Source organism: Eretmochelys imbricata, chromosome 20 (assembly GCF_965152235.1).
Source record: "Eretmochelys imbricata isolate rEreImb1 chromosome 20, rEreImb1.hap1, whole genome shotgun sequence".
NCBI classification, from domain to species: Eukaryota; Metazoa; Chordata; order Testudines; family Cheloniidae; genus Eretmochelys; species Eretmochelys imbricata.
Genome location: NC_135591.1, coordinates 12,496,430 through 12,519,740, shown reverse-complemented (window position 1 = coordinate 12,519,740; position 23,311 = coordinate 12,496,430). Strand labels below are relative to the sequence as shown.

The 23,311-nt window shown below is 50.4% G+C and overlaps 1 protein-coding gene across 1 annotated transcript in view; it reads left to right on the top strand.

Moving 5' to 3' along the window:
* The window catches only part of LOC144277890 (uncharacterized), a 33,131-nt gene extending 17,924 nt beyond the window's left edge, over nucleotides 1-15,207 (top strand). The window contains exons 2-8 of the mRNA XM_077838913.1: nucleotides 5,464-5,663; nucleotides 7,841-7,966; nucleotides 9,595-9,657; nucleotides 11,270-11,332; nucleotides 11,519-11,581; nucleotides 13,996-14,085; nucleotides 14,918-15,207. Of these exons, the coding sequence (XP_077695039.1) occupies nucleotides 5,464-5,663; nucleotides 7,841-7,966; nucleotides 9,595-9,657; nucleotides 11,270-11,332; nucleotides 11,519-11,581; nucleotides 13,996-14,085; nucleotides 14,918-15,207 (895 nt within the window). The remainder of the gene's footprint in view (nucleotides 1-5,463; nucleotides 5,664-7,840; nucleotides 7,967-9,594; nucleotides 9,658-11,269; nucleotides 11,333-11,518; nucleotides 11,582-13,995; nucleotides 14,086-14,917) is intronic.
* Nucleotides 15,208-23,311: the final 8,104 nt, after the last annotated feature.

Genomic DNA, 23,311 nt, shown 5'->3' with positions numbered 1-23,311 from the left:
TATTAGTTTGGCAAGCTGGGCAGAGGTCCCAGCAGGCAAACCTTCAGCTTCCACAGTGTCATGGAGGGTCACAACAGCATAACCCGCCCTCCTTTGCCCATCTATTCCAGTACTGCTACTGACAGTGTACCACTCATAATCCCTTGAGGGTAAATCACTTGGTTGCCACTCCTTACCACCATCAAACAAATGGCATGGTGGAGAAGTTCAATAGAACTTTGGGGGCCATGTTCTGTAAATTCATAAATGAGCACTCCAATGATTGCGACCTAGTGTTGCAGTAGTTGCTCTTTGCCTACAGAGCTGTACCACATCCCAGTTTTGGGTTTTCCCCATTTGAACTTGTATATGGCTGTGAGGTTAAGGGGCCATTACAGTTGGTGAAGCAGCAATGGGAGGGATTTACACCTTCTCCAGGAACTAACATTCTGGACTTTGTAACCAACCTACAAAACACCCTCTGAACCGCTTTAGCCCTTGCTAAAGAAAACTTACAGGATGCTCAAAAAGAGCAAAAAGCCTGGTATGATAAACATGCCAGAGAGCGTTCCTTCAAAGTAGGGGACCAGGTCATGGTCTTAAAGGCGCTCCAGGCCCATAAAATGGAAGCATCGTGGGAAGGGCCATTCACGGTCCAGGAGAGCCTGGGAGCTGTTAATTATCTCACAGCATTCCCCACCTCCAACAAAAAGCCTAAGGTGTACCATATTAATTCTCTAAAGCCCTTTTATTCCAGAGAATTAAAGGTTTGTCAGTTTACAGCCCAGGGAGGAGACGACACTGAGTGGCCTGAAGGTGTCTCCTACGAAGGGAAATGTGCTGGTGGTGTGGAAGAGGTGAACCTCTCCATGACCCTTGGGCGTGTGCAGCGACAGCAGATCAAGGAGCTGTGCACTAGCTACGCGCCAACGTTCTCAGCCACCCCAGGACTGACTGAACGGGCATACCACTCCATTGACACAGGTAATGCTCACCCAATTAGGGTCCAACCTTACTGGGTGTCTCCTCAAGCTAAAACTGCTATAGACCGGGAGATCCAGGATATGTTACAGATGGGTGTAATCCGCCCTTCTGGAAGTGCATGGGCATCTCCAGTGGTTCTAGTTCCCAAACCAGATGGGGAGATATGTTTTTGCGTGAACTACTGTAAGCTAAATGCTGTAACTCGCCCAGACAACTATCCAATGCCATGCACAGATGAACTATTAGAGAAACTGGGACGGGCCCAGTTCATCTCTACCTTGGACTTAACCAAGGGGTACTGGCAGGTACCACTAGATGAATCTGCCAAGGAAAGATCAGCCTTCACCACACATCTTGGGCTGTATGAATTTAATGTACACCCTTTCGGGCCGCGAAATGCACCCGCCACCTTCCAAAGACTTGTAGATGGTCTCCTAGTGGGATTAGGAGAATATGCAGTCGCCTACCTTGACGATGTGGCCATATTTTCGGATTCCTGGGCAGACCACCTGGAACAACTACAAAAAGTCCTTGAGCGCATAAGGGAGGCAGGACTAACTGTTAAGGCTAAGAAGTGTCAAATAGGCCTAAACAGAGTGACTTACCTTGGACACCAGGTGGGTCAAGGAACTATCAGCCCCCTACAGGCCAAAGTGGATGCTATCCAAAAGTGGTCTGTCCCAAAGTCAAAGAAACAGGTTCAATCCTTCTTAGGCTTGGCCGGTTATTACAGACGATTTGTACCGCAATACAGCCAAATCGCCGCCCCACTGACAGACCTAACCAAAAAGAAACAGCCAAATGCTGTTCAGTGGACCGAAAAGTGTCAGAAGGCCTTTAACAAGCTTAAAGCGACACTCATGTCTGACCCTGTACTAAGGGCCCCAGACTTTGACAAACCATTCCTAGTAACCACAGATGCGTCCGAGCGTGGTGTGGGAGCAGTTTTAATGCAGAAAGGACCTGATCAAGAATTCCACCCTGTAGTGTTTCTCAGCAAAAAACTGTCTGAGAAGGAAAGCAACTGGTCAGTCAATGAAAAAGAATGTTACGCCATTGTCTACGCTCTGAAAAAGCTACGCCCATATGTTTGGGGACGGCGTTTCCACCTGCAAACCGACCATGATGCACTGAAGTGGCTTCACACCGTCAAAGAAAATAGCAAAAAACTTCTTCGGTGGAGTTTAGCTCTCCAAGATTTTGATTTTGACATCCAACACATCTCAGGAGCTTCTAACAAAGTGGCTGATGCACTCTCCTGTGAAAGTTTCCCAGAATCAACTGGTTAAAATCGTCCTGGAGATGTGGAAAATATTGTTAGTCTTTATGTACTTGGTAGTATATTTAGAGATGCATGTGTCTTATTAACTCTGTTTTTCCTAGAGCTCCAGGAAGAAATCCCAGCCAGTGTTTCACCCTAGCTGAGATTTGGGGGGCATGTCATAAATATAAAGGGAAGGGTAAACCCCTTTAAAATCCCTCCTGGCCAGAGGAAAACTCCTCTCACCTGTAAAGGGTTAAGAAGCTAAAGGTAACCTCGCTGGCACCTGACCAAAATGACCAATGAGGAGACAAGATACTTTCAAAAGCTGGGAGGAGGGAGAGAAACAAAGGGTCTCTGTCTGTCTATATGCTGCTTTTGTCGGGGATAGACCAGGAATGGAGTCTTAGAACTTTTAGTAAGTAATCTAGCTAGGTATGTGTTAGATTATGATTTCTTTAAATGGCTGAGAAAAGAATTGTGTTGAATAGAATAACTATTTCCTTCTGTGTATCTTTTTTGTAACTTAAGGTTTTGCCTAGAGGGGTTCTCTACGTTTTGAATCTAATTACCCTGTAAGGTATCTACCATCCTGATTTTACAGCGGGGATTTCTTTACTTCTATTTACTTCTATTTCTATTAAAAGTCTTCTTGTAAGAAAACTGAATGCTTTTTCATTGTTCTCAGATCCAAGGGTTTGGGTCTGTGGTCACCTATGCAAATTGGTGAGGCTTTTTAGCCAACATTTCCCTGGAAAGGGGGAGTGCAAGTGTTGGGAGGATTGTTCATTGTTCTTAAGATCCAAGGGTCTGGGTCTGTAGTCACCTAGGCAAATTGGTGAGGCTTTTTACCAAATCTTGTCCAGAAAGTGGGGTGCAAGGTTTTGAGAAGTATTTTGGGGGGAAAGACATTTCCAACAGCTCTTCCCCAGTAACCAGTATTTGTTTGGTGGTGGTAGCGGCCAATCCAAGGACAAAGGGTAGAATATTTTGTACCTTGGGGAAGTTTTGACCTAAGCTGGTAAAGAGAAGCTTAGGAGGTTTTTCATGCAGGTCCCCACATCTGTACCCTAGCATTCAGAATGGGGAAGGAACCTTGACAGAGTCAAACAACACGGCTGGGGTAGTGGTGGCTGAACCCCCTAAAATGGCATGCAGCTCGTCACAGAAGTGGCATGTTTGGGGCTCTGAACCGGAGCGGCCGTTCGCCCCTCTGGTTTTCTGGTAGGCTTGCCTCAGCTCCTTAAGTTTCACGCGGCACTGCTTCGGATCCCTGTTATGGCCTCTGTCCCTCATGCCCTGGGAGATTTTGACAAAGGTTTTGGCATTTCGAAAACTGGAACAGAGTTCTGATAGCACGGATTCCTCTCCCCATACAGCGATCAGATCCCGTACCTCCCGTTCGGTCCATGCTGGAGCTCTTTTGCGATTCTGGGACTCCATCATGGTCACCTGTGCTGATGAGCGCTGCATGGTCACCTGCAGCTTGCCACGCTGGCCAAACAGGAAATGAGATTCAGAAGTTGGCAGTTCTTTTCCTGTCTACCCGGCCAATGCATCTGAGTTGAGAGTGCTGTCCAGAGCGGTCACAATGGAGCACTCTGGGATAGCTCCCGGAGGCCAATACCGTCGAATTGTGTCCATAGTAGCCCAAATTCGACCCGGCAAGGCTAATTTAAGCGCTAATCCACTTGTCAGGGGTGGAGTATGGAAATCGATTTCAAGAGCCCTTTAAGTCGAAATAAAGGGCTTCATCCTGTGGACGGGTGCAGGTTTAGATCGATTTTACGCTGCTAAATTCGACCTAAAGTCCTAGTGTAGACCAGGGCTTAGTGACATTGGTGCAAAAACTGAGGCAGAGCAGCCCACAGAGAGGCGGCGGAGCCAGGCCAATCATTTACCTGCTGGCCCAGGTGAGATCTTCCTTTTCCTCTTCCTCCGCTGGGTTCCCCTCTCAGCCCAGTTTTCAGAGGTATTCTGCAGCTCTGTCACTGGCAGTGTCTCTGTCCTGAGCTATCTTGGCGTTGGAGTCAGCCAGCTGGAGATGAGAGCCATTTCTTGAGGAACAGACGATTATTATTTATTTGTATTACAGTAGCATCTAGGAGTCCTGGTCCGGTTCCAGAACCCAAGATATCATCCCCTTTCTTAGAACTCTACTCAGAACAGAACTCCCTGAGACACCAACATCACTGTTACAGTCTGTGGGCTGGAGAGGTGATTTTGCATCTCTAGGGGCCAGATACCTTTGAAAATCTGGCCCCAAGTGCCTTTTGAAACTGGGATTTATGCTCCTAAATTACTTAGGGTACGTCTACACTGCGATAAAAAATCCACTGCACTGAGCCACAGAACTGGGGTCAATCGACTCGGGCTTCTGGGACTTGTGCTGTGGGGCTAAAAATCGCAGTATAGACGTTTGGGCTTGGGCTGGAGCCCCGGCTCTGAAACATGGTGAGGGGCAGGGTCTCAAAGCCTGGGCTCCCACCCGAGCCCAAATGTCTACACTGCAATTTTTAGCCCCTGCAGGCTGCATCCCACAAGCCTGAGTCAGCTGACCTGGGTCAGCCGCAGCCATGCCGCATGGCTTTTGCTGCAGTGTAGACATCCCCTTAGGTGCTTTTGAAAATATTCCCCCTAGTGATTTTAGTTACACGAGTTGTTTCAGCTCCTACTCCTCCCCTGGGTACTCCTGCCAATTTTTGTACTTTTACCGTTGCATTTTCCTTGTTTTCCCCTCCCTGGTGCTGTGAGAGAGATCAATGCAAACAACAGGGGAACCCGACTCACAGCCTATGCAGGGCTGGAAACCAGTGAAACTGACAAGATGCCAAGTGCCATCAATGGCACAAAGACCCTGAAAAGAGAGAAAGATGTTGGTGCCCTTTGACAAGTGGCTTTTCAGGCCCTTGTAGATTGGCTTCCTGTTTGGAGCAGAAATCGGTGACATGGAGTCAGGTGTTTTCTTAGTGCCGTTTGTTTATTTGCAAGATGTTCACCATTCTGTTTCCCTGAACAGCAATGTTCACAGACTGCACAGGCGAGAACCCCTCTTGCCGGGCCCAGGGTAAGGACATGCCCAGCTCTGAAAAGATCCTCCCACTTAAAGATTGTCTGTGCTCCTTGGGTCACTGGGTGGGTGGCTATTGTTTGTCAGCTGCACCAGGAATCCTGATTGGATGAAGGCTCCCAGCTGCTAGAGGAGAAGTGACAGGGTCACAGATCTCTGTGTTCTGAAGAGAGGAAGAGTGGCTGGGTACATGTGTTTCCTTTTCCAGGAAAGATGCTCAAAACCTCAGCTGGTATAAAAGCCGTTTGAGCCATTGGGGTAGGAAGAGGCTCAGAGTGATGCCTTCAGGCAGCATTTACCAAAAGTGCGAAGAGTCCGACCAAGGGACGCTCAAGGAACAGGAGACAGAAATGGCTTTTGGGAGAGCAGGTAACCCCAGGCTGCATTAGTGGGAGAGTGCGCAATCATTTCCTGCTAATCAGCTCACTCCTTGATAACACGCCCTGATCCTGCAGACTCCACACCCCAGTGAAGCCAAGAGGAGGGCGGTGTCAGCGAGGTTTGCAGGATTGGGCCCTACTTATGGTGCGGCATAGTGCTCAGCAGCAAAGTCAGACTCGAAGGCAGGTCTGTACTCTGGGAGGGTGGCGTTTCATACATCACAGCAGGAGGTGCTGGGCAGAGCCAGGCTGAGAATTCCAGGCTTGTCTCAGCAGCATTTCTTCAGATGTTTATGTTTGGTGCTTGCATACTCTGGCAATGAGGGGTTTAAAAGCGGGGGAGCAAGAGAGAGAGAGAGAGTGTATGGGGATGGAGGGGTGCTGTATGATGATAGATAGATAGATAGATAGATGTGGATGAACTGGTATGTATGGAGATTGTGAGATAGATAGGGATGGATGTGCGTGTATGGGGATGGATAGGTGGATGGGGGGGTATATGGAGATGGATGGAGGGGGGTGTATGGGGATGGATGGATGGAGGGGGGTTTATGGTGATGGGTGGATGGGGGGTATATGGAGATGAATGGAGGGGGGTGTATGGGGATGGCTGGATGGATGGACGGATGGAGGAGTATGGGGATGGCTGGATGGGGTTATATAGGGATGGCTAGCATTTATGGGATTGAATGGATAAATGGATAAATAGATCCATTTTGCATCCATATTGCACTCAGGACTAGTGTCCACAATGTACGAGTTGCTGGGCGCTGGAGCCCGTCGTACACAATTGCAGGTTATACCATCAGGAGCCTTGGCCCTGATCCCTGTCCCAGGCCCAGGGGTGGACGTGTTACGAGAGGCATTTCAGAGCCAGAGTTCTGCTGATCAGGCGGGATGTCCCTGCGTTGTGCAATAGGAACATGCCTCGTGCAATTCTGTGCTTACAGCAGATTTGTGCTTCTTTTCTTCCTCTTTTTTTACTTTCATTCCTGGAAAGTGAAGGGGGATATGTGTGTGTGTGTGTGTGGGAGGGGGCGCTGATTTGAGATGTAGGCGTTGGAGACACAGCTGCTTCCTTCCCCTCCCCACTGACAGCAGCACAGTGGGCTGGGGCAGTGGAGGAAGGGGGGGTTGGCTGGTGAGTACATGGTACTGTGCATGGAGCAACGCTCTGAACCAAGGGCTTGTCCCTGCCTGGAGGAGGCTACAGTGGATGGGACAGAGCAGCACAGAGCGGGGGGCAGCCTTTCTGCCTGGCAGGCTTCATGGCGCATGAGTCTGCAGCAAGATGGGGAGGAATCTTAGAGGACAGTGTATGGGAGAGCATAGGGCACTGGGGGGGAGGCCAGGGCTGGCCATAGGGAGGTGGTACAAGCAACCATCAGGAGGGGAGCACGGACTGAACAGGGGGTGAGGGGGAGATGTAGGCAGGGGTTGCAGCCACGGAGCTGTATCCTGATGGTGGAAGGCAGTCAAAGCAGAGAGAAGAAAGGGTGGGAGGTGAAACCCCAGGGAATCATCCCAGCATCTCACATGGATCTCATGGCCTGGCTCCCCCAAAGGATCCTTGGGAAAACAGAAGGAACTCCCAGGAAATGGGGTTCTCTTACTTCTGGGGCTTAGGCTCAATGGAAATCCAGGTGGGCAAATGATAGATAGATAGGGTGGATATAAGGAGCAATGGTCTCAAGTTGCAGTGGGGGAGGTCTAGGTTGGATATTAGGCAAAACTCTTTCACTAGGAGGGTGGTGAAGCACTGGAATGGGTTACCTAGGGATTTGGTGGAATCTCCATCCTTAGAAGTTTTTAAGGCCCAGCTTGACAAAGCCCTGGCTGGGATGATTTAGTTGGGGATTGGTCCTGCTTTGAGCAGGGGGTTGGACTAGATGACCTCCTGATGTCTCTTTCAACCCTAATATTCTATGATTCTATAGGGATAGATAGATAGAGGGTGTGAATTCCCCTGCATGCTCTGTGCTACACAGAGATTCCTGACCCCAGTGGCACGTCCATCTCTATTTATGAATTACAATAATAGTGAATTCTGAATTCCCCTAGTGCCTTCCCCGCGAGGCTTCGAGCACACCTGCCCCCGCAGCACTGGTTCGCCAGAGGGCAGGGACCAATGCTCTAACCCCCGCTGTCTCTGCTCCTGCCTTCCAGGGAATTCCTTGCTGCAGTGCGGTAGCGGCCTGAATGGGGAGGAAAGGTCAGTATTACCCCTTAACGCTGTGAACGCCGTGTCGTTTGTATTATGGGTCATCCTCCTCGCCATGGTGATTGGAAAGTGTAAGTATCCCGGAGTGTGTTTAGGTCTATCACACAGGAATGGACCAGTGGAAAAGACCAGGGGTGAAATCCTGACTCCATTAAGTCAATGGCCAAACTCTCATTGGCTTCAGCAAGGCCAGGATTTCAGGCCAAGAGTCCCTCCCAGCCAGGTCCCCTTGTGTCTGGCAATGGCCAGTGTCAAGACACTGCAGGAGAAGGGATATAGGCCCCCGCAATGTGTTTCATTGTGCCATAGTGCTGCTAATTGTAAGACAAGGCTCATTAAGTCAGGCCACCTGCCCTCCAATTCACAGCAGTGGGGCACCTTCCCAGAGCCCACACTGTACGCTGGTGTTTGATTCTTGAATGTATTCACAGGTACAAGTAAGTACAATGTGTGTTGGGATGCCCTCTAGCAGCTGCTCCACGCAGGATAACAGCCTAACTACTCCTGCCAGTTAAGAGAGTAGCTCCTGTAGCTCAAAAGGTCTTTGCTGTGGCAGGGATTCACATCCTGCTGAGGAGCCTTGGTGGGTGTCATTACACACAGCAGCCTCAGCGTTGTGAACTCTAGGTGGTGTTTGAATTAAAGCCCCAGCTCCAGGTGTCCTGTGATTAGGTGAGAATCTGAGCCTTCATTTAAAAATACTGAGACGGATTCTAGTTGCAGAGAAAAGCTTGGGAAAGCGATGTAATGGCTCAGAAACCAGGAGGCAAAGAAAAGAAAAGTAAAGTCTATTATTTTTCACAAATCTCATGATTTTTAAGCCAATCTTGTGATTGGTTTTTTAACCTCTGGAGTTGGCCAGACTGCGCCAGGGCAGAGGTCATTCAGAGGGGACTCTGGGTGAAATCCTTGAAGCCATTGAGGCACCTAAGGCTCCTACTGCAATCCACAAAACTCCCACTGAGCACTGTAGGCACCTAAACTCACTCGACACCTCTAGGCATGCGCATTCCTGCCTCCCTCCAGGCATCTGGATGCTTGTCTCCCACCTAAACCACTAGACAAATCCTTTCTGCTCCTCTGCCAGGGAGGAGGGATTTGAACCTGGGTCGCCCACATCCCAAGTGAGTGTTCTGACCATTGGGCTATAAATTATAAGGTGGGCAGCAGCACCTCCTCCCCTGCATTTTGTGTAGAACGAGGCAGGCACCTAACTCATTCCCAAAAGACACTACTTAGGTGCCTAAGCCAGGAGAGGAGTTCCTGTTTGTGGATCACTAGCAGAGCTAGATACTTCCCATTCCTGCAGCCTGGATTAGCATGCCTAGCTCTGAGAAAAGGGCGGGGATGGCTCATCAGTATCTCCCATTGGCTACTTACACAGCTCCCCGCCTAGCATGCTGCGTTTTGGGGATTGCACTCAGATGCATTGCTCTCCCCAGTCATTGTATCGGAGCCTGGGCATGTAAGTCGGCTTTGTGGGTGTTCCTGGGATTTTCTAGGCACTGTGGTGCTCAGCATTGCAATGCCAAAATCCCTTTGCGGATATCACCCTCAGAGATTATCTCCACAGGGGGAAGTTGGAAAGTAGAAATGCAGCATGTCGCTCTACGCTGTGAACCCAAATCGAAAACTCAGCCCCCTCCCCCCGCCCCCCCAAACCATATAAACAAAAGCTGGCATCTGTCCTTCTTTCTAGACTCGGAGATGTCCAAGGAGCTGGAGCAGTTGCGGACTGGTCAATCTGTGCTGAGAGGCAACGGTAACAATTCAGTTTACTTATGAGTGTCCGTGTATTTCTATTACTGATGTTGCCCCTTTGGCAGAAGCCAAAATCGGAGGTGCTGTCGGGTTTGTTCCTGTTAGGGGGAGCAATCGCTGCTCCCAAGCAGGTCTGTTCTCGCTGTGATCTTGTTTAGTTAGAACATCTTGTTCCCTTGAACACAGCAGGAACAAACAGCTGCAGGCTGTTCCCTGTCTCGGAAATGCCCCTTCTGCCCCTTCAGCTCTGTGCCCAAGAAACTCCATCTCTGCTTCCTGACAGGGTCCCGCTCACAGCTCCTTCAGCCTCCCTCACACACAGGCTGCTCCGAACACCTGGGGCTACAACCAGGGTGCCCCTCGGCCCACACAGCTCTTTCCTGCCATGCAGCCTGGTGCCTTGGGTGGTCACTTTCATTGTCTGCAGCTGTTTCACTACATAAATGAGGTTGATTGCTCCTCCTGTTGTGTCTAAAAGGGGATACTTAGCACTCATTGGCTATAACAAGGACTGTGATTGTCTATGGATCCCAGACTCGCCTGTTAGGTGTATTATGGCAGCACCCAGGAGCCCCAGTTATGAACCAGGACTCCATTGTGTGAGGTGCTGTACAAACATAGTACACAAAGCCAGTTCCTGCCCCAAAGAGCTTCCAACCTAAGTGTAAGACATGGGATGATAGGTGGAGACAGACAGACAGGCAAAGGGACACAAGGAAACAAGAAATACCAAACCTCTCTTCTTTTCTGTTCTGCTCCTATTAACTAACTAATGGTTTGATCTGAAACCCACCGAACCAATAGAAAGGCTCCCATTGTCTTCAGTGGTGTTTGGCTCAGGGTCTATCTAACTAGCTAGGTTCCTGTCTGCATTAGGGAAGTTTGCACCATCGTTGCTCATAGATGTTACAGCCAGAAGGGACTGTTATGGGCCTCTAGTCTGACCTCCTGCATAGCAGAGGCCAGAAAATCCCACCCAGCGATTCCTATATCCAGCCCATATCTGGCAATGAAGCTGGAGTGGAACTTTTAGAAAGAGACAGACAATCTTTTAATAATTCCAGGTGATGGAGAACCTGCCCCTTGTCTATAGACCGTGTCCTGATAGGTAAATGCTGATGCAAAACACTAATGTAGACACACACTGGGATAATGCAAAGTAGGACTCACATCAATAGGTCTAATCCTGGTAACCTGGGCAAGCCTTGTGCCATGTGTCTGCACTAGGGATTTGCACCAGTCCACGGTGACACTAGTACAAATTTCCCTAGTCTGGATGGGCCCTAACTAAACTCACTAACACGCTGTCCCCAGGCAGGGCTGGTAGCTGGAGGTGGGGTCTGAGTGAATGAACACGAGTCAGGGAGCCCCGAGTTCTAATCTTGCTTCACTACCTGGCCTGGGGCAAGTCGCTCTCCATCTCGGAGCCTGAGTCATGGACCGTCATGGCCAGGGGACGAAAGAAAATCCACCCGCGCCGCCTCTTCCCAGGAAGGAAACCAGCCCCGGGAGACCCCAGTACCTGACAGACCCGCTCTGCTAGGGAACACGGCCCTGCCCCACGAGATGAAGAGAGGGGTAGTTCCCAGCTCACCGGCCTCTGTGTCTTCCAGGCTCCAAGACAGCGAAGCAACTGGAGACACTTCATTTCAACCAGTCCGCCATGCACAGCACTGGTACGTACTGAAGCCCTCACAGACCCACAGCCCAGCATCACCTCTACGAACCTCCTGCACCCCAGTCACATCACTCCTCCTCCTTCCAAGCTCCCCCCAACATCCCCCATTCCCTGGCCACCTCCTTGTTCCCGCTGAGCCCTGGGTCCCCTCTCAGGAACGTGATCAGCCCTGTTTATCTCTCAGAGGTGGAGCTGGCCACGGAGCTGAAGAGGCTGCAGTCGGACCAGGCCACGCTGAGAGTGGAAGGTGAGTGCCCATGGCGGGGCGGGGGGCAGGGAGCAGGGCTCAGGCAGAGGAGGGGGTGGAGAACAGCAGAAAGAAGAGAGCGGTGTTGGGGACACTGGGGCATGGCCACTAGGTAACTCGAGGGGATGGAAGACCACGAGTGTTGATGAAGCCCCCTCGCACTAGGCCCCGGTGTCCTTGGCCCCCCTTCCTGCCTGGAGGCACTCGCAGCAGCTCTGCGTACTAGGCCCAAGTGTCCTTGGCCCCCCCGCCTGGAGGCACACACAGCAGTTATGCTGAAAATCTGCAACAATATGTTGCAGAGTCAGACTGCCTGAAACTAAGCAAGGCCAAACAGGGCAAATATAAAAAAACAATGCTAAATAAAGCAGCTTTATATATAGTTTAACAAATAATACAAAGAATCAGGAAACTAGCTGGGAACTGAATTGGCTGGCTATATGGATACTTGGGGCAGCTTGCTATTAAATAAGTATGCTAAAAAAAAAAATCTATAAAAGCCTGTGTAACTTCCTGCTCTGTGTGCAGGATTTAAGATTTTATTCTCCCTGTACCTTTTTGCAGCTGCAAATAAACTTTTCTGCTTCTCCACCCCTGTTGTAATTATTGGGTGTAGCACAGCGGGTAACAAACCAACTCAAGCTGTTGTTCAGCCTCTCGGCACTGGGTGCCGGCAACAGCGGGATGGAGAATCCCAGCGCCAGGTTCCCATGGCGATTTGGGATCATAGAATCATAGAATCATAGAATATCAGGGTTGGAAGGGACCCCTGAAGGTCATCTAGTCCAACCCCCTGCTCGAAGCAGGACCAATTCCCAGTTAAATCATCCCAGCCAGGGCTTTGTCAAGCCTGACCTTAAAAACTTCCAAGGAAGGAGATTCCACCACCTCCCTAGGCAACGCATTCCAGTGTTTCACCACCCTCTTAGTGAAAAAGTTTTTCCTAATATCCAATCTAAACCTCCCCCACTGCAACTTGAGGCCATTACTCCTCGTTCTGTCATCTGCTACCATTGAGAACAGTCTAGAGCCATCCTCTTTGGAACCCCCTTTCAGGTAGTTGAAAGCAGCTATCAAATCCCCCCTCATTCTTCTCTTCTGCAGGCTAAACAATCCCAGCTCCCTCAGCCTCTCCTCATAAGTCATGTGTTCTAGACCCCTAATCATTTTTGTTGCCCTTCGCTGGACTCTCTCCAATTTATCCACATCCTTCTTGTAGTGTGGGGCCCAAAACTGGACACAGTACTCCAGATGAGGCCTCACCAATGTCGAATAGAGGGGGACGATCACGTCCCTCGATCTGCTCGCTATGCCCCTACTTATACATCCCAAAATGCCATTGGCCTTCTTGGCAACAAGGGCACACTGCTGACTCATATCCAGCTTCTCGTCCACTGTCACCCCTAGGTCCTTTTCCGCAGAACTGCTGCCTAGCCATTCGGTCCCTAGTCTGTAGCGGTGCATTGGATTCTTCCGTCCTAAGTGCAGGATCCATTCCACCCTACCCCGCCAGGCCAGCCCGCGCAAGCAGCATTTGGGATCAAGTCACCGAGGCCGGAAACCAGGGCCCTGCCCTACTCTGGGTGACCCACCGGAGGGGCGGGGACACAGCCAGTGCCCACAGAGCCTCTGCACTCAGGGCTCCTCTTGTACCGGGCTCAGTGTGTGTGACTAGCTGGGGTGAACTGGGGAAGCCAGTTCACTCTTCAGTTCCAGGGATTCTCACCCCAGGTGCATTCCCGGTCACTGCAGGAGTCTCTGGCCTTTAAGGACTCCCATGGGCTGGGCTGCTACAGAGGGGGGATCTGGCTGTTTCTTTCTCCCTAGGTTCACTTGGGACCGCTAGGAGAGGGGATATGTGTTTTGGAAGCAGGGGAGGGCCGAGGGGAGGGAGATGGGGATGGTGACTCATTAGTGGCTGAGGGGAGGCAGGGAGATGAAAGGGCTGGGCAGAAGATGACCCAGGTGTAATAAACTGGGGAGCCAGAGGTAGGGAATTGTGGGGCAGGGCAGTGTGCCTGGGTGTGAGGACAGGGCAGGGCTCCTGCTGAGGTTTGGGGGCAGGGACCTGGTTTTAGATGAATGATTTTGACCCTTGTGAAAGCTTCAGGTTCAGCTGGTGATTCCGGCCGGGTCTCCAGTCCCTAATGACTGTATCAGACTGACCGTGTAACAAGCTCTGTGACTCCTGCTGCTGGGATAGGGGCCCCACTTCAGTGTCACAGCCAGGCCCCAAGTCCCAGTGTTTACGATCTGCACACAGGTGTGCCAGACCTAGCTGCACACACCAGCTGCTCTAGCTGGCTTCTGGCAGCTTCTGAAGTACAGAATATGGTGAGCACCACTCGAGGCTCACAGACTGCTTAAAGGGGTACAACCCTATTCCTACATGTGACAGTGTGTTGTGTTTGCAGTGTCAGAGGGTCTGGCCAAAGCGAAAAGTGACAGAGATAACATCAGGGCTGAAGCCTACAAGATTCTGGATGCTGTCCAGAAAAGGAACAGTGAGACACACGCCAGCCTTGACTTGCTGAGACTGTCAGCTCTTCACAGCAGGGACCGTCTTTCTGTTTTGTGTTTGTACCATGCCTGACAGAATGGGGCCTGATCTATGACTGCGGCATCTAAGCACTGCCATAATCCATGTAATAAATAATGTACGGCACCCAGCAAATGGGGGCCTGGGCCCTGGCACCTCGTGCAGTTAGGATTCCTGCTCCTTTTCCCCACAAGCAGTGTTAATGTTCAGGGGGCTAGCTGGGATTTCCCCTAGTTTGTCAAGGAGTCAGTTTTGTCTAATAGTTAGAGCAGGGGACTGGAATGCAGGACACCTGGGTTCTATTCCCATCTCTGGGAGGTATATGAAGTCTAGTGGTTAGAGCAGAGGGCTGGCCACTGGGACTCCTGGCTTCTATTCCCAGCTCCTTGAGGCCAATGTTGTCCAGTGCAGTGGCTTTCAACCTGTGGTACGCGGATCCCTGGGGGTCTGCAGACTATGTCTAAGATTTCCAAAGGGGTCTGCACCACCATTAGAAATGTTTTAAAGGGCCGTAAACGAAAAAAGGTTGAAAACCACTGGGCTAGTGGTTAGAGCAGGTGAGGCCGGAAATCAGGTCTCCTGAGTTCTCTTCCCAGCTTGGGAATGGTCTTGAGCAAGTTACTGCACCTCTCTCTGTCTCAGTTTCCCCCCCTCTGCAAATTAAGGGTGACGCTTCCCCACCTTGGCTAAGTGCGTTGAGGTCATTGGCTAAAGGGTACTGGGCAGACGCTATTATTGTCCGTTGCAGTCCAGCGCTGAGAGTGACCTCTCATTGAGTGACCTGTCTTGCATTGCAGACTCTGCCTGCAGCATTTGTCCAGCTGGCTGGCTGCTGAATTCAGGGACCTGCTACTACTTCTCCACAGTGCGTAAACACTGGTCCTATGCCAAGCAGGCCTGCAAAGACCAAGGTGCTGAGCTGATTATTCTTGATAACCCACAAAAGCAGGTCAGTCAGGCTCACCGAGTCCAGCCACACAGCCTGGACAGGGCGTGGAGATGGTCTCCCAGCAATTGGGAGGCTCTTGGCATGAGAGAGATGCCTGGGGACAGGATAGTAGCTGATGTTTCTCTACTCAGTGCCTAGGAAACACATTATGCACTGGTGTAAAGATGTGCACAAGAAGGGCAACAAAAATGATCAGGGGGCTGGAACAGCTTCCAGATGAGGAGAGATTAAAAAGAGTGGGACTGTTCAGCTTGGAAAAGGGATGGCTAAGGGGGGATGTGACAGAGGCTATAAAACCAGGACAGGTGCGGAGACTGTGAATAAAGAAGTGTTATTGACCCTTCACAGAACACAAGAACTAGGCCTCACCTGATGAAATTAATAGGCAGCAGGTTTAAACCAAACCTAAGGAGGTATTTCTTCACACAACACAAAGTCAGTCTGAGGAACTCACTGCCAGGGGATGTTGTGGAGGCCAAAAGTATAACTAGGGTCAAAAAAGAATGAGATGAGATCCTGGAGGACAGGTCCATCAATGGCTATTAGCCAAGATGGTCAGGGACGTAACCCCATGCTCTGGGTGTCCCTAAGCCTGTGACTGCTAGAAGCTGGGAGTGGATAACACGGGATGGATTACTCAATAATTGCCCTGTTCTGTTCATGCCCTCTGAAGCACCTGGTCCTGGCCACTGTCGCAAGACAGGACACTGGGCTAGATGGGCCATTGGCCTGACCCAGTATGGCCGCTCTGAGGTAGCCATTTGCAGTGCACAAGAAATTGTCTTGGTCCTACAAAACCCAGGGACCATGCTACATATACGTGAGCACCGTCTATTGGCACAGGGTCGAGTAGCAAACCGCTTCCCAGAACACAGACTTCGGGCGCTCCCCCAACTCCCAAGAGTTACTGCACAATTCATCCCAAGCGCCAGTCAGGCTGCTGGGGACCCTCAGGCAAATCAGCCTGACAGCTCCAGGGAAGCTCCCTGGGAAGGAAACCTTTGCGGGAGTCGAGAGAGACCCCTGATTGTAAGGAGTGATGGGGAAAGGACACACAGCGTCTGGTGGAGGACTGGGATCCATGAGATCGTGGTCACTTGGGAGCTCCCTGATGTTTCCTGCCTAGTCTCCATGTCCACATGGTGCTTCCACATCCATCCAGAGCCGCAGCTCCCTCAGCAGGTCCTTTGGGAGGGGAGCCAGCCTGGTCTAGTGGTGCAGGACAAGCCTGGGAGCCAGGACAGCTGGGTCCTACTCGCTGCTCTGCCACTGACCTTCTGTGTGACCTGGCACAAATCACCATGCCTTAGTTTCCCCTCTCACCCTTGGTTTTGTCTGTTGGATTTTAAGCTCTTTGGGGCAGGGAGCATCTTTCACTAGGTGTCTGTGAAGCACCTGGCCCAAGGGGGCCTCGATCTCAGTCGCTGCCTAACCCAATGGGCCACATCTCGGCACAAGGAGAACAACAGAGAAGCAGCTTCTCCAGCAACAGCTGCTGCTCTTCCTGCTCCCCGGTGGCAGAGGCGGGTTACTGCACGTAACTGGACTTTTAGTGTCCAGTCAGCTGTGCTGACTGGACGCTGCTAGTTTCCCTTTTCGACCGGACGTTCTAGTCAAAAACTGGACACCTGGCAACCCTACCCACTAGTCCCTGAGCTCCCCACATCCCTGGGGCGCCCCCGGGGTGAAAGTAAGTTAGAGGACTTACCGGTATGCCAGAGTCCGGAGCAGGGGCGTGGCCCCAACTGGAAGAGGCAGGGCCTTAACTCCCCAGGCCAGGGCTCCAGCTGCGGTAGTGGCGGCAGGGAGCCCGGGGCCCTTTAAATCACACCCGAGCTACCAGCTGCAGAGGCTTCAAGCCTGAACCAAGAACTTTGCAATTATTGTATGTATTTGATTCCTTTAACCAATTTTAACTCTCACCTCTTTCTTTCTATAAATAAACCTTTAGATATGAGATACTAAAGGATTGACAACAGCGTGATTATTGGGTAAGATCTGAGTTATATATTGAGCTGGGTATGTGGCTGCTCCTTTGGGATCAGAAGAACCCTTTGTTTGATGAAATTGGTTTTAAATAATCACTCATCATTAAGTCTAGTGTCTGGATGTTGAATCCAGGACTGGAATATCTAAGGAGGCTGAATTTCTGACTTCTTGTTAGCCAGTGTGGTGAGACAGAAGTTTACTTTTTTCAGAGTAACAGCCGTGTTAGTCTGTATTCGCAAAAAAAAAAAAAAGAAAAGAAAAGGAGTACTTGTGGCACCTTAGAGACTAACCAATTTATTTGAGCATGAGCTTTCGTGAGCTACAGCTCACTTCATCGGATGCATACCGTGGAAACTGCAGACTTTATATTCACACAGAGATCATAAAACTTGGATTTAAACTTGGAGAGTGGTCAGTTTGGATGAGCTATTGCCAGTAGGAGAGTGAGTTTGTGTGTGTATGGGGGTGGAGGGGGGGTGAGAAAACCTGGATTTGTGCTGGAAATGGCCCACCTTGATTATCATGCACATTGTGTAGAGAGTGGTCACTTTGGATGGGCTATTACCAGCAGGAGAGTGAGTTTGTGTGTGGGGGGGTGGAGGGTGAGAGAACCTGGATTTTGCTGGAAATGGCCCAACTTGATGATCACTTTAGATAAGCTATTACCAGCAGGACAGTGGGGTGGGAGGAGGTATTGTTTTATGATCTCTGTGTGTATATAAAGTCTGCTGCAGTTTCCACGGTATGCATCCGTGGAAGTGAGCTGTAGCTCACGAAAGCTCATGCTCAAATAAATTGGTTAGTCTCTAAGGTGCCACAAGTACTCCTTTTCTTTAAGTTTACTTTTGTTGCTGATTTGGTATATTTTATGGAAGAATACACCCCAAAACTGGTGGCTATCTGCCCTATTTCTCAGCAGTTTGGTCTGAATTTGGTATTCAGTTGTGACCCACTGAGGCATGGAGACAAGGCAGCAGGTGAGTCCTGGGGGCATGAGTCATGGGGGCTGGGGTGGAGAGCAAATGACGGAGTGGGAGAGGTGGTGCAGGGCCTCAGAGGAAGGTGGGGCAGGGGTGTTTGGTTTTCAGGGATTAGAAAGTTGGCAACCCTACTAGTGGGGTGGAGGAGGGACACAGTGGAATTGTGGGGGGGGAGAGGGAGGGAGGAACAGGGATGTTGGGGAGGGAAAAGGGGACAGAGGAATTGTGAGGGTTAACAATAGATGCACTCCAACCCAAGCCCTGTGAGCATCCCCCTGGAGAGGCCAGCCCCTGTGCCATGGGACACTCACCATGCCTTTGGCGACACTGCTCCCAAAAGGACCAGACACTGCAGTTTAGCAGCTACACCTCAGAACACAGCTCCAGTTGAAAGACAGCGCTTAGACATGTTTATACAGTGAAACCAAGTTTAAGTTTAATTAAGAATAGAGGTTTGAGAAGCAGCAAGTAACAAATATTGGAAACAAATGGTTACCTGTCAAATAAAATCATAACATGGTTTCTAGAGCCGAAACTTAACTAACCAGAGATACTTCCCCGTCTAACGAAGCTTAGTTAACCCAAAGTCTCTCTCAGCACTTAACAGCTGGGACCCTCCTTTCGTAAGACATGCATGCTGGTAGCCTGTCCCCTAGTTTTAGGCTCACATGTGTACCCCAGTACTCCCAGTTATACCCCTCCTCCCACATCCATTGTCTTTGCTCGTAAACAGGATGTCCCCTGCTGGATGCTTTCTCCTGTCTGCATCTTTCTTGTAGACTTTGCAAACTCTTGATTAGGCTCAGGCTCCGTAAAGCAAATAGGCATCCAGTGTGAGTCTTACAGCACACACCGGCTCAGACGGAGAGAGAAGCATCTCTCACCTCCTGCTTGAAAGGAACCTGCTTATCCCTGTTACGGCATCACTCACCACACTGGCACCACCTGCTGGTCATTTCAGGAATTAGCTCAGTGCAGCAGGTGCGTTCTCGGGTGGTGGCTCTCCCGTTCTCACCTCCGCCTGCAGACCTATTACAGCTCCTTTCTCTCATCTGCTTTGTGGCACAGCCCTCCAGCCATGTCACCATCCGGTTCCCCACTTCCGGGGGACTCCTCCAACAAGCATCCAGCCACTCCTCTCAGCAGCTTGGCAGTCCACAGCCAGGCTGCTCCTTCCTTCCAGCTCACTGTCTCTATTCCCTGGGCCACTTCCCCACAGCCTCGGTTCCTTCTGCTCCTGCTTCTGGCTCCAGCTCCTTTTCCCAGGGTCTCAAGCCTGTAAGTCCTAGCAGCCTGTCGGGTGCTCTCCCGGTCCCTGTTAGCACCTGCCCTTCCCCCAGTGCTGGTCTCTCTGTAGCCCTCTAGGAAGCCAGTCTTCTCCCTAGGACTCCCTGCAGCAGACTATGTGCTCTGGTCTGCAGCTTCCTTTTATGTAGGCTGGCTGGGCCCTGATTGGCTGCTCCAGCTGCCACCCTAATTTTCTACAGCCGCTGCCCTAATTGGCTGTTTCCCCAGCAGCCCCTCCTTTGGCTGCCTGCCCCTCAGCCTCCCTAGGTGGATTTTAACCCTCTTAGGGCCAGTGCGGGGCAAGCGCCCTGTCACAATCACCTTCTGGTAAGAAGCCCCCAACTTAAACTTTCAGCATCTATACATAACTTCTTAACTATTATCCGTACATACGTTTCACAGTGACTGTGATGACCAGTGAGCTACTGGCTTTCGGTAGAGACCTTTCATGTCACCTTTGGTGAATTATTATACTTATTCCTGACCCAGGGGATCCATGCTAATCCTGTGCATCCACTTTGTCCCCTCTGCCGGTTGGCACCAAGAGGTCCCTGGGGTCACATGGATAGGATTTGGGGGAAGGGCAAATGTGTGCACGGGGGATGGGTTCAGGGGTGGAGAGGGCATGTGTGTGGGGTGCAGGATGGGATCAGGGATGGGGAGGGAAAGTGTGTGGGGTCGGGAGATGGGATCGGGGCAGAGAGGGAAAGTGTGTGGGGTGGGGGATGGTATCAGGGCCCGGGAAGGCTGTCTGAGATGCGGGCCCTGATACCATCCCCCACCCCACTCACTTTCACAAGGCTGGGGCAGGGGGTTGGGGTGCAGGAGGGGGAGCGGGCTCTGGGAGGGAGTTTTGGTGTGGGAGGGGGTGCAGGGTGCAGGCTCTAAGATGGAGTTTGGGTGCAGGAGGGGTGCGGGGTGCAGGTTATGGGAGAGAGTTTGGGTGCGAGAGGAGGTGCAGGGTGTGGGTTCTGGGCGGGAGTTTGGGTGTGTGGGGAGGTGCAGTTTGAGGGCTCAGGGAGGGAGTTTGGGTGTGGGAGGGGTGCGGGCTCTGGGAGGGAGTTTTGGCTGCAGGAGGGGGTGCGGGTTCTGGGAGGGAGTTTGGATGTGGGAGGGGTGCGGGATCTGGGAGGGAGTTTGGGTGCAGAAGGAGGTGCGGGTTCTGGGAGGCAGTTTGGATGTGGGAGGGGCTGTGGGCTCTGGGAGGGAGTTTGGTTTTGAGGGGGGAATGAGGACAGAGGCTGCAGAGGTTTGGGGTGCGGGAGGGGATGAGGGGTGAGAGCTCTGGGAGGGAGTTAGGGTGTGGGGTGCAGGCTCAGGGCTGGGGCATCAGGTGTTTGGGGTGCAGGAGGGGATAAAGGGGCGGGCTCTGGGAGGGAGTTTGAGTGTGGGAGTGGGTGCGGGTTGCAGCCAGGCGGTGCTGACCTTGGCGGTTCCTGAAAATGACCAGCACTGCAGCATGGACTTTGTTTGGCCCAAAGCGAGGGAGAGAAGCAGTGGGGTGAAGCTATGGAGTTAGCTGCAATACTTTACCTCTTCAGATGTGCAAAGAGCAGGGCAGGGCATCACAGCAAAACGGGCCCAGAAATCACCAGAAACGGCTACAGGGATGAGCAGGGCTTTTCCTATAATGGCTCCTCCTGGCTGCTGGGGATGCTGTGGTGCTGGGCCCCAGACTGTCTCTCCTGTGCACTCAATGCTCCCCCGGAGACGGAGGAAACAGCCTAACCATAGGGGTGAGAAAGAGGGGAGAAGGGAACACAGCGGGCCTGGCTGTTTGGGGGGCTGAGAAGTAGGGGACAGTAGTCAAGGAAAAGGATAAGGGCTAGGCGCATAGGCGCAGAGGGGAGAGGGGGAGGAGGAGAGAGATGTTAGGGGCAGGGGCAGAAGGGGTGGGGTGGGGGAGGGGGTAGCAGAGTCAATAGCCCCCGGAACAGATGCCCTTCCCAAAGCTGGCACAGAGCCCAGGATTCCTGAGTTAGCGCCCTTTAAGGGTTTGTGTTGTGTGTACGCAGGCATTTTCAAGCCACACTCATTCTCATTAGGGTGGACTAAACCGCTGTCATAGACAAGCCCTGCATCTCATCATTCCTCCGCTGTCAGGCAAATAGCTGTGAACCCACTGGCAAAGCGTGTGTCCCATCCCTCTCTAGAGGCTGGTGCAGAGAGAGGATAAGAGTCGACCACTTCTACCAGTTCCTCCGTTAGCTCAAGTGGCAGAGGTCCATGCTGTATACTGAAATGTGTCAACTCTCCTGTGGTCCCACGAGGAGGGTTATTTTGGCTCCACTTGGTGGTATTTTGTTTTTTTCAGGTTGCAAAGCCATGTACTCAAAAGTGTGGAAATGCCAGTATTGGGGCCAGGGTCCTGTGGGTAATAGTGAACGATCATGGTATTAAAAGCCGTGTCATAATGCATATGCACAAGGGCCAAATTAAAGTTGCGGGGGTAACCTTAATTAACCGTTGTCTGTTTGGTGCTCGCATTTGCAGCTAATTCTTTTTATGTCGCTTTTTGAATGTAGTTCGTTATAAATATCCCCTACTCATTGGGTCGTCTGCAAACTTCGTCAGTGACTTTATGTTTTCTTCCAAGTCGTTGAAAAAAACCTTAAATAATGTGGGGCCAAAACCGGACCCCTGTGGTGCACTGCTGGAAACACCTGTTTGATGATGATTCACCATATATAGTCTCAAAATGTAACTTTCAGTTAGCCAGCTTTAGTCCATTTAATGTGTATCATCATGTTAATTTTATATCGTTCTAGTTTGAATGCGGTGCCAAGTCAAATGCCTTTCAGAATATTAAAGTATATTAAATCAACACTACTGCTGTTACCAAGCAAACTTATAGACTCAACAAAAAAGATATCAAGTTACTTTGACAGGAGCTGTTTTCCATAAACCCATGTTGATTGATGTTAATTATATTACTGTTCTTTAATTCCAGTATCAGCTGCTCTGTTATCTTGCCTGGGATCAATCTCAGACTGACAGGTATATAATTACCTGGGTCATCCTGTTTGCTTTTTTAAAATATTGGCACAGTGTTAGCTTTCTTTGACTCTTCTGGAACTTTCTCCATGTTCCATGACTTATTGAAAATGAACATTAAAGCAAGCTCTTCAGCAGGCTTTTTTAATACTCTTGTTTGCAAGTTATCCAGACCTACTGATTAAACATGAGTCCCTACTGGTTAACATCCTCCTGAGATACTAGTAGAATGGAAAGAGTGTTATCATATGAAATGAATCATCATTTGTGTTTTTCCCAAATATAGAACAGAAATATTTATCGAACACTTCTACCTTTTCTCTGTTATTATTGATAATTCTACCATTTCCACCTAGTAATAGACCAATACCATTGTGAGGATTCTCTTTGTTCCTAATAGACTTAAAAAACTCCTTATTGTCCTTAACGCTTCTGGCCACAAGATTTCGCCTTGTGTCCCTTTGCTTCCCTTATCAATTTTCTACAATTCCTAGCTTCTGATTTATATTCATTACTACCAACTTCCCCATTTCTTCCATTTATTTGAGATATATATGTATATAGTTGCCTTCACTTCCCCTCTAAACCAGGCCTTTTTTTTTTTTTTTTAACCAGTATGTTCATCTGTCATTGTGGCTTTTGGGGCATCTAGTAAAGTGTTCTTAAACAGTTTCTAATTCACTTTTTGAACTCTGTCAGGGCTGGAGACACCAAACTGAAGCCATAGATCACCAGGGGTTGCCTTTTGAGTCCGCCCTCAAAGACACTTTGAATTGACAGATCACTACTGTAGCTCACGAAAGCTCATGCTCAAATAAATTGGTTAGTCTCTAAGGTGCCACAAGTACTCCTTTTCTTTTTGCGAATACAGACTAACACGGCTGTTACTCTGAAACACTACAACTCTGTCACTCTTAGGATCTAGATTGCAACTCATTTGTTTATTTATTTCTTTTTCCTAGTTAATAAACTTTCAGATAGGACTGGCTGCG